This window comes from Stegastes partitus, unplaced genomic scaffold (genome assembly GCF_000690725.1).
Source record: "Stegastes partitus isolate 25-593 unplaced genomic scaffold, Stegastes_partitus-1.0.2 Scaffold1424, whole genome shotgun sequence".
NCBI classification, from domain to species: Eukaryota; Metazoa; Chordata; class Actinopteri; family Pomacentridae; genus Stegastes; species Stegastes partitus.
Window position 1 is genome coordinate 1 of NW_007579155.1, and position 9,202 is coordinate 9,202.

The following is a 9,202-nucleotide window of genomic DNA, read 5'->3' on the forward strand; positions in this document are numbered from 1 at the left end:
CTGAAACAGGAAACCTTTAGTCTGATTAAAAACAAGCGTTACCTTGGCGACCTGTTGGGGGTTCCCTCGGCTTTGTTGGGGTCCATCAGTCTCTGCATCTGTTTCTGCAGAGTCATCCTCTCTGCTGCCTGTCTGCAAAACAAACACACACATTTATACACATTTATACACACATATAAGACTTTATAATCTTTTACCAAACACTGCTGCAGTGTGTCTATTAGTACATTTGGTTCTGGTGCCGTAAATGATCCAACTCAGTCCAGTGGGAATTCCTTTTGTTTAATCAGTTACCGTAAATTCTGGACTATTGAGCACCTGAATATGAGCTGCAGGTGTCCACGTTGGAACATGAGATATTTACACACAAAGATGTTTTAAACTTTTAATTAAATACGTCGTGGTAACGTACAGAAACACGTAAATGCTTTTTCTGAAGCCGCAGTGTTCAAAGTGTGTGAAAAAAGTAGCGGCTTATAGTCTAGACATTACGGTAATGTTGTTTTGTCTGGTTTTGGATTGAGTCTGTAGAGTTTTATTCATTCTTCATTCATTAACGGAGTCATTAGACGAGCTTTTCTTTGGTTTGTTTGGATTTTATGACTTGTGCAGCGATGGAGCCACAACTGGCTGGAAAATTCTCAGGTTTTATCAAAAACTAGGTGACTGTGACGTGACCGAGTCGTGCGACTCACTCGTTGAGCTGTTTGGTGAGCTTGACGACCTGCGACGCCAGCGACATGCAGGTCTCCACGACGACCAGGTAGCGGGCGCAGGTGGTGTGGCCCTGGCGCTCGGCGCTCTGGGACGGACGCTCGGCCTGCTGGTTCTGCACCGTCACGTTGGAGCCGTACTCCACCAGGGTCTGGACCACAGACATCAGATTAAACACAGCGGGTCAGTCGGTCAGGAAGCAGACGAGAGCGACAACATCCGAGCAGGAAACCAGCCTCACGGAGAAAAGCCTGATTACTGGAGTCAGTCAGGGTTTTAATGGAGAAACAGAACCAAACACTGGACTCAGCAGCAAATTAAACCTCCTGACCGGATCAGAACATCCAGGGAGCAGCTGACAGACTCATCTGGTTTATGAAACTAAAACGGTATCGACTGGTGACGTCTGTTTCTGTGGTGATCTGGGGATGTTCTTGGTGTTTGGGAATATTATCTTGTTGATTGTCTTTTTGTGGAGATTTTGCATCTTTTTTTGTTGTTCTCGCTATTTTTTTAAAAACTTTTTTTTAACTTTTGGGAGGATTTTTTTGCATTTCGAAGTCTTATTGTGGAGATTTCTTTTTGCATCTTTTTTGGTGTTTAATTTTTTGTGATTTTGCACATTTTTAGCTTTTTCCCACAATTGTTTGGACATTCGTTTTACTTTTAGGGGATTTTTTGGTGATTTAACGTCTTATTGGGGTGTTTGTGCTTCTTATTTTTTGTTGATTTTGCATCTTTTTATGGGGACTTTGAATCATTTTCTTCTTTCGACTGAAATAAACAGAACTTTGTGGTGATCTGGAGATCTTTTTTGTGTAGATTTTGTCTCTTCTTGGTGTTTGGGAATATTTTTTGTTGTTGTTGATCTTGTGACTGATTTTGCCTCTTTTTTGTTGTTCTCGCTATTGTTTGGACTTTTTGGGATTTTTTGGTGATTTAAATTCTCATTGGGGTGTTTGAGCATCTTATTTTTGTGCTTTTGCATCTTTTTTTATGAGGATTTTACATCCTTTTCTGTTTCATACTGAAATAAACACAACTTTGTGATGATCTTGTGATGTTTTTGTGTAGATTTTCTCTCTTTTTGGTGTTTGCAAATATTTTTTTTGTGATTTCATCTCTTTTTCTGGGGATTTTGCATCTTTTTTGTCATCACTATTTTTATGCACATTCTTTTTTACTTTTGGGGGGATTTTTTTGCATTTTGAAGTCCTATTGTCATGATTTCTTCTTTGCATCTTTTTTAGTGTTTGTGCATTTTGCCTCTTCTTGTGTTGCTTTCAATCATTTCTGGTGATTTCACCTCTTCTTCTGGGGATTTTGCTTCTTTTTTTGGTGTTCTCACATATTGTTTTAGAGATTCTTTTAACTTATTGTGGCGATTTTCTTCTTCTTGGTGTTTGTACATATTATTATCATTTTAGGTGATTTTGCATCTTTTTCTTCTTTCTACTGAACAAACAGAACATACAGGGACCGCAGCAGCTGCACTGATTCATCTGATTAATAAATAAACTGTTGATGCATCAGAGGAACAACTGAGGAATGAAACACAGAAAGTCAGCTGCTGTTTTTAAATAACCTGCATGTTGGTTGTTGAGATGCCAGAAAGTTTACACTCGACGCTTTGAACAAAAAGCAGAAACGCAGACGACTTCCTGGACATCAGTGAGTCTGGAGTCGACTGATTCTGTCTCTTTCTGCTCCTTATGTCGCTGTTTAGGAACTCTTAGTGTTTGTTTTGAGTCATTTTGTGCATCTTTGCTGTTGTGTTGTTGCCTTTTGCGTCTGTTTGTGTTCGTTTCGTGTCTCTTTTCATCAGTTTTTATCTCTCTCTGGTCATTCTGAGTTTATTCGTCGTCTCATTTTTATTGTTTCTGTGTTTGGTTCTAACTTTCTGTGATCATTTTGTGTCTCTTTGTGTGTCTTTGTAGTCGTTTCGCTCTCTTTTGCTGTTTTGTAGCTCACTGTTTCTGTTAAGTTTGTGCATCTTTTCTGTTGTTTTATTGCTTTTTGCGCCTGTTTGTGTTCGTTTTGTGTCTGTTTTCATCAGTTTTTATCTCTTTTTGTCTTGTCTTCTGTCTTTTATCAGCTATTTTTTTATTGTTTTTTGTAGCTCGTTCTTCTTTGTGTGTCTAAGAGCTGGCTATACTTCTGTTTGCATCGAGTCCCACCTTCAGAGAAAGCTGCAGCTGTTGCTGCGAGGAAGCTCCTTAAATGTACTCGACCCAGTTTGATGTTCTGCTGCCTCAGTTCTGCAGGTTCTACTGAACGCTGAGCTGCAGTGAAGGAACGACTGTAGCAGCGGTGGGCGTTACCTGTATACAGGTGAGGTGTCCGTACTGCGCTGCCACGTGAACCGCCGTGTTTCCGTTCTGGTCGACCTCGTCCAGAGAAATGGCCTGTTCCTGCATGAACTGGAGCAGCCACAGCAGAACCTTCTCCTGCACAGAAACCAACAGAGGAGACGCCTGATCCGTTAAGAGACGCACATTTTAAAGAGCTTCCTTCAACATTCATGGTTGAAAAAAAATCTAAATAATCCTGAAGGACGTTCTTGTGCCAGATATTATTTAGGAAAAAACTAAATGACAGAAGAGGAATAAGATATAAGTACAATACAATACTGAAATAAAATGGTTAAACTAAAATAAGACTCAAGAAAGTAAAGCTGGTGATTATACTGGAGCTAAAAAGTTAAATCAAACACAAACATTCCACATCACGTCGACAACATCGTACATAAAAGTGACATTTTGCACCTGTAAATAAACTATTGCCCCTGAGAAATGAGAATATGACCTGATGAAATACTGCACACGACATATTAAACTGAATGTTTTTGTCCTAAATCAGCTCCGTTACATCAGCAAACATCAGGCCACTAAATTATGAAATAAAACAGCAAAAACTAAGCATTTATTTCAGGTCAGTCTTCAGCGATTTGTGCAACAAAATCCAAAGTATTGAACGTATTTTCTAATATTTTAGAAGCAGAGGGATCATATGCATGAAAGTTGAGCACACTCTTTAAATCTGAGTGTATTCTGAGCACTCAAAGTGAAGCAGCTCATTCACACTGTCTTGTTGAAATTTGGTGCTAATTTCCATTAGCGTGTCTATGGCAATTTCCATTGTATGTTAGCATTATGCTAGTGGACCATGTGCCTTTTATTTCCCACGTTTTGTTACAGTTCTGTTTGAGTTATTAAGGTTTTAAATCCAGCTGGATAAAACAGTAAAATATGTTTTGTGACCGACAGCATGTGATTTAATGTTCTACTGGAGAAATAAACCTGGAAATCTTTGTGTCTCATTTAAAGAACCACCAAACTTACCGATGCTCAGCGAGGGCAGAATCTGACATTTTTCTGATCTAACCACGACTGTAAACCTTCTCTGTAAGTTTCCTCATGAGGAGCTGACAGTGTGTGACCGTGCAGGTGTTGTCCAGGTGTCGGCGTGTTACCTGTCCGTAGCGGGCAGCGTAGTGGATCAGGCTGGGATGCTCTCTGGTGCAGCTCAGCTCGGCTATGGCTTCGGTTTCGCTCACCATCCACCGCACACACTCCAGATGGCCGTTCTGCAACGACAACACACTTGGGTTTCACCACAGAGCAACTAAAACCCGCTTATATCCTCCCAACCACAACCACGAGCTTCGTCTAAACGAGACTCTAAACACATTTATGAGCAGAACATAAAGTCTCCCAACACGTCTCAGTGAGAAGCAGCAGCTCCCGTTAACCTGAGACACCAAACAAGCGTCCTGTCGATAAGAGCCAATCAGGGGTCGGCACACAGCTGCCCAGCTTGTCTCCTGATAACACGCTTCCTGTCTGGCGGCCAATCAGCAGCCTGGTTTCCACAGAACCAGACCGACTTCCTGCTGCCGCTGCCACATTGTCTTATCAACAATCTCAGCTCGCTACGACCTCGACGACCGGCTGCCTCGTCTGGTTTCTGTCTTTCAGGGCTGATGTTTCCATCGGCAAGAGAAAAACGGAGGAAATCTGAAGCAGGATTCACAGTGAATGTACGACTGAAGCTGCATAAAAACGTCTGTTCACACCTTTGTTAGGTTTTAAATGACATAAAGCTGCATCGGTCGGGTTCTCCAAGGCTTTAAAGGTTTGTCTAGAGGTGTGGTTGCTGCCAGGTTCTCCTGCTGCTAGTTCCTGCACACCGAGTTAATTCTGTCACGTGACCCGACGAGCATTGGTCCAACGCATTAATACATAAAGCCAGACATTAAAACTACTCACGACACATTTTTCTCAGGAGTTCATAGAGTCTCTGCAAAACAGGCAGTTGTTTTCAGTGTATTAGTACATTTATATTTTCTCACCAGGTGATTATTCTGCTGTCAAGAGCTCTGATGGCAGCTGGAAACTAAAATAAACTCCTAAACGTTGCATCACTTCGTCTTAATACCGGTTTTAATGGTGTGAATCTAGCTAAATGCGTACTAATAATATAAAACCAGTGACAGCGTGCCTGGCAGCTAGCTAGTCAGCGCTAAAGACAATCAGCTGCACCGTCACGCAGAGACGACGTTACTCAACCTGAGGCGACTGAACTCACCTCCACCTTTAATCACAAACAGCCACAAACGGCTGGTGTTTGCTGCACATTAAATCACTGTAACCTGGTTGTTTTCTGCTTAAAAGGAACGAACAAACAAATATTCATCATATTTACAGCATTTAACAGATGCATGAGGCCACCTGTCTAAGTTTTTAAGCACCGTAAATATATATAAATGACATAATATATATAAATGTGCTTTAATGGCACTCAAACTTCTGGTTTCAGCTATATATATATATATATATATATATATGTCATTTTCAGCTGGTAGTAGCGCTCAGTGTTTGTCTTTTTTGATCGATGCCTTTTTATTTATTTATGTTAAACATCAAACAAAACTAAACATCTCCTGCTATACCGATCACAGCATCAGGTTACACATCTTATGTGATTTGTCTGCAGAGTTTATGCAAATTAATAAAGTTTCTCAGCAGACAAAGTAGGACAGACACGGCAGCCACTGATCATTAAATTTCCCACCAGATCCTTTCAGTCTACGTCTCATCTTGTCCAGATGTTTACGACCCGTAACCTCTTTCACTAAACGACCACATGGTGGACGACATGGAACTTCCACTGTTTGTTTTGCTTTTGTTTTTCTGTCTTTTTTAATCAGTTTTAATCTCTTATTTCATCATTAACATGTCTTCTATCAGCTCTTTTCAGATTATTTTTATCCCTTTAGCAGCCATTTTGCATCATGTGGTCGTTTTCTGTCTCTTCCTGCTCGTTCTACGTCTGTTTCGAGTAGCTTCGTGTGTGTTTGCCGTCGTTTTATACATTTGTACGTGACACAGTGTGAGCAGCAGCACCGACCTTGACGCCGAGGCCGGCCGGCGTGAGCTGCTGGTTGTTGCGTTCGTTCAGGCCGTCCTCCCCCATCAGGGAGGTGAGGTGCTGCAGGCAGTCGGCGTGGCCCTGGGAGGCCGAGATATGGAGCAGGTTGTTCCCGTCGTCGTCCCTGATCAGCTCCAGGTTGTCGGCTGCCAGGTGAGGCTGCAGGAGGAGCAGGAGGAGGAACAGGAGGAGGAGACGAGATTATAGCAGGTAAAACTGACGCCTCACTGAAGGAGGATGAAAATAAAGACGTCATAAGGAGCTACGTCTCTGGTAAAAGTTATAGAGAGGAGGAGGAAGGAGCAGGGGGAGGCGAGGAAAGAAAGAAAAACGTGATGAGGAGGAAACGAAGAATCATAGACAGGAGGAGGAGGAAGAAACAGGTGAAAGAACGAGAGGTTTTGGAGGAGGAGGAGGATGTAGAGAAAGGTGAGGAGCAGGAGGAGGAAGGCTAAGTTTTGGAGAAGGAGGAGGATGAAAAGAAGCAGAAAAAGACGTGGAGGAGGTAACGAGGGAGGAGGAAAAGATGGAAGAGGAGCATGAAGGAGGAGAAAGAAAAGATGGAGGAGGAGATAAGCAGGAAGAGGAGGAGGAGTATGCAGAAGAAAGGAGGAGGAAGGAGAATGAAAAAAGAAGAAAGGGAGCAGGAGGAGCAAAAAAAGGAGGAGGAAGAAGGCTAAGTTTTGGAGAAGGATGAAAAGAAGCAGAAAAACAAAGTAGATGTGGAGGAGGAAAGGAAGGAGGAGGAAAGGAAGGAGGAGGAGACAAGAAGGAAGAGGAGGAGGAGTATGTAGAGGAAAGGAGGAGGAGAAAGAAAAAGAAGAAAAGGAGCAGGAGGAGCAAAAAGAGGAGGAAGAAGTCAAAGAACGGGAGGAAAGACAGAAAAAGAGGAGTAAAAACAAGGGGTTTAGGAGGAGGAGGTGGAGGGAAAGGAGGAGAAAGAAAAAGGAGGTGGATGGAGGATGAAGAGGAGGAGGAGCAAAGGGAGGTGGAAGAAGAGAAGATGGAGGAACATGAGGAGGAGAAATAAAAAGAGGAGGAAAAAAGAACAGCAGGAGAAAATGTTGAAGGAGGAGAAGAAGAGCATGGAGGAGGAGGAGGAAAATGTAGAGGAGGAACTGGATGATGAGGAGAGAAAAAAAAAAGAAATGAGGAGGAACAGGATGAGGAACAAGAGGAGAACAATGTGTTTGGGATTAGGGGAGTAAAAAGAGGAGAAAGAAGGAACAGGAGGAGGTGAAGAGGAGGAGCAACGGCGCTAAACACCCACCAGCAGTGAGATCTGTCCCTCTCTGACGATGTTGATGATGTTCTGGTTCTTCTTGGTCTCCTCGTCCACCTCCCCTCCACCTCCTCCTCCTCCTCCAAACCCCCTTGGTCCTCCTCCACCTCCTCCTCCTCCAGCTCCAGGAGTCCAGGGTTTGGATCCGTCCTGCCTGCCCACGCTGCACCCCGGTAGGGGGAACATCATCCCTGGACCTCCTGGAGGCTCCACGCTGGGCCTCTGGTTCTGGGAGTCTGGGTAGACCCGGGCCGACAGCAGCTTGTCTGGAAGAGAAGAAGAAGAGGAGGAGGTGAGTTTAGCACAAGAGGAGGAGGAGGAGGAGGAGGAGGAGGTTCAGTGTTCCAGAGTTCTTACCGGCGTCGGAGAAGGACGACATGGAGGAGGAGCAGCTGAGGAGGCCCGAGGAGAGCAGCTCCGGCTGGTAGCCTCCTCCTCCTCCTGGGGAGCGGTGCAGGTGATGGAGGTCTGGATCCATGGACTTGGACTTCCTGAGGTCGGACCACTTCACCGGAGACAGAACGCAGTACTGGAGGGACACAGGAACCAGAACTCTGTCAGTCCCATAAACTAAACAACAGGAGCTTCAGAGGAGCACTGTGTTGATCTGGAAGGTTCTGACCCACTGAAGGAACACTTTACATGTCAGGAGACACGCCTCTAGACCTCCTGCAGGAGGGTTCGGACCTCGGTGCTGGACCTCACAGAGCTTAGACTCACCGGTGTCTGGCTGCTGCCTCCTCCCAGACTCAGAGGCTCGCCGTGGGGCAGAGCGGAGCCCTTCAGGCCTCCTCCCCGGTTCCTCTCCAGGGTTCCTCCTCCCAGGTTGCTGCCCGTCACCGAGCGCTTGTCGTGGGGGACTCGGGGCAGCGTGGACATCTGCTGGCTGGACTTGATGTAAGGCACGTCCAGGATCTCGTCCATGTCCAGGTCGTAGTGCTCCAGCTCGCCGAACAGCGCCTGAGGGTTGCCGCCACCGCCGCCGCCTCCGAGCCCCTTGGCCTTCCCCCCGGGCCCGTCCGAGGACGAGTTGGAGGCGTTGGCGGGTTTATCGGAACCGGGGTCATCCTTGCCGCCCTCGGCCGGCTCCCCCAGAACCAGGCCCTGGTTCTGGGCTTTGCCGTCGGAGTCCGAGTCGGTGGTCTCGGGCTGGTGTTTGAGCGGAGAGACTCTCTTCACCGGACGGAACTTGCTGTGGACCTCGGCGAGGCCCGTGGGTTTGATTCCTCCGCCGCCGTGCGACGACACGCCGCGACTCCAGTTGATGGCCGGAGCTGCAGGAAGACGATGGAAACATGAGTCAGCGTTTATCAGTCTGAATACACAAAGTTTGTTCTGTCAAATGATGAAAATGCAGCTTTAAAAAATCCTCTAAAAAATAAAATAAAAATAAAATAAATCAGGCAGCTCTGATTCCTAAGAAACAAAAAACAGTTTAGAAATAAAATGTTGCTAAGTTTTAGAAATGTATTAATAAAAAATGTAAATACAGCAAAAAAAAAAAAAAAACACAAACACAAAACAAAACAAAATTGAGCAATTTTCCAGTCACGTTGTAAAATAATAAAATCTAATTTAGAAACATACAGATGTGTGATGTGGACATTATTTACAGTTTTTTTCAACATTTCCAGTGATTTTATTCTTAATTTCATTTGTCATTTTTCAATCATTAATATACATTATTCTTTAAAATAAAGCAGAAAAATCTAATTTAAAAAAAGCAAATTAAAAAGTTTTTTTCCTCCAGTAAAAATAAATTTTTTTTTTAAAGTT

General features: G+C 44.2%; 1 protein-coding gene across 1 annotated transcript in view; it reads right to left on the reverse strand.

The window, feature by feature from the left end:
* Nucleotides 1-38: 38 nt before the first annotated feature.
* The window catches only part of LOC103370432 (synphilin-1-like), a 10,268-nt gene continuing 1,104 nt past the window's right edge, over nucleotides 39-9,202 (reverse strand). The window contains exons 3-10 of the mRNA XM_008299487.1: nucleotides 8,147-8,700; nucleotides 7,784-7,955; nucleotides 7,415-7,692; nucleotides 6,124-6,303; nucleotides 4,187-4,300; nucleotides 3,036-3,161; nucleotides 696-865; nucleotides 39-132 (exon numbers count right to left, since the gene is read on the reverse strand). Of these exons, the coding sequence (XP_008297709.1) occupies nucleotides 39-132; nucleotides 696-865; nucleotides 3,036-3,161; nucleotides 4,187-4,300; nucleotides 6,124-6,303; nucleotides 7,415-7,692; nucleotides 7,784-7,955; nucleotides 8,147-8,700 (1,688 nt within the window). The remainder of the gene's footprint in view (nucleotides 133-695; nucleotides 866-3,035; nucleotides 3,162-4,186; nucleotides 4,301-6,123; nucleotides 6,304-7,414; nucleotides 7,693-7,783; nucleotides 7,956-8,146; nucleotides 8,701-9,202) is intronic.